Below are 1305 nucleotides of genomic sequence, written 5' to 3' on the forward strand. Positions count from 1 at the left end.
ACAAAAAATGCTATATATTTTGAAACATCACTATGTTACATCAGTAGTCTACATACCAACAGATCCAAACAGGTGACGGAGAAGAGGAGCAACATGTCCCCGGAGGCTGAATATACAAGCTGCCAGCTGCTGCTTAGATGCTGCACAAACAAATCACTCAAATTAGCAGTTTGCATAAACTAGTTGTATAATCAACTTGAAGTTAGAACTAACCTCCATCCAACATCTTCTGTATAAAATGAACAGCATATTTATTAGAAGCAAGGTTAAGAAACTGTGGCTGGAGTTCGGCGAAGAGAGCATCTTTTTCAGCTTGTGAGCAAAACTTCACACAAGTCTACGAAAAAGAAGAAAACAACAAACCAATTATACATGTTCTTAGGGATTTGGCAGCCCTTTTCCATAAAACTCAAAAGATGCAAAAACACACCTGGAGTACACGGGATGAAACATGTGAGACTGCAATCTCTGGAACCTTCCCCTTCATCTTCCTTATAGCTTCAGAAATCAGCCTAACAAATAAATTTAAAACCATGTTTAATCAAACAAGTATAAAATAGAACGTTTTAGAACAAAGAGGCATTCTTTATTGTATACTAACTTTGATCGGTCCTCCTTGCCAATATCACGACGCCTCATCTTCTCCCATAGAGATGCAAGCTCCTGATAAGAGTTATCAATCCTCTGTTACGATAAGTACAAAAAGCCAGAAAATTTGTATTCACCAAGCTACATACTTGCTCAAGATTGTAATGTGGCTTCCTCTTCTTCTTCCTAGCTTCTGTTAGCTCCTGCAGCCAAAATCAAAACATATCAAGAATCAGAAACCAAATTATAATTCATCAGACATATATAGATTCCAAATCCAAAAATGTTTTACCTTAGCCTGTACACGACGCTCCTTCTTCGATAGATTAGTACTCTGCTCCCTGTCTCCAAAATATTTGGGTTTCCCATGTTGTTGTTGTTGTTCTCCAGACACCAGCTTTGGCTTCTTCGATTTTAGAGAATCGAATGTTTCAGTAACCTTCCTCTTGGTCGATTTCAGACCTTTGGAAGACATTGTTGGGAAGACAAAACTAAAGTTGAACTGTAATTGGTGTGTGTAAGAGATAGTGAAGGGTTTTACAGTTTCTAGGGTTTTGAGGAAGAAGATAGACGGCGATACAGTTTTGTTTGGCGGAATTTGGACAAAAGTACCAAAATAAGGCTCTTATTCTTTAAAATTACTGCTTTGCCATTGCCACAACTGGATTGGTCCGGTCTGTTTTTTTCCGGTTTAACTTGTGGAAATTTCATTATGTT

General features: G+C 37.9%; 1 protein-coding gene across 1 annotated transcript; it reads right to left on the reverse strand.

The window, feature by feature from the left end:
• Window positions 1-12: 12 nt before the first annotated feature.
• On the reverse strand, window positions 13-1224 carry LOC9298367 (pumilio homolog 24). Its single transcript, XM_002862243.2, has 6 exons — window positions 881-1224; window positions 738-791; window positions 602-663; window positions 431-512; window positions 214-337; window positions 13-140 (listed from the first exon to the last, which is right to left on the reverse strand). Exons 1-6 carry the CDS (start codon window positions 1061-1063, stop codon window positions 49-51), a joined length of 597 nt encoding a protein of 198 aa, XP_002862289.1. The 5' UTR covers window positions 1064-1224; the 3' UTR covers window positions 13-48.
• Window positions 1225-1305: the final 81 nt, after the last annotated feature.

This window comes from Arabidopsis lyrata (assembly GCF_000004255.2).
Source record: "Arabidopsis lyrata subsp. lyrata unplaced genomic scaffold ARALYscaffold_769, whole genome shotgun sequence".
NCBI classification, from domain to species: domain Eukaryota; kingdom Viridiplantae; phylum Streptophyta; class Magnoliopsida; order Brassicales; family Brassicaceae; genus Arabidopsis; species Arabidopsis lyrata.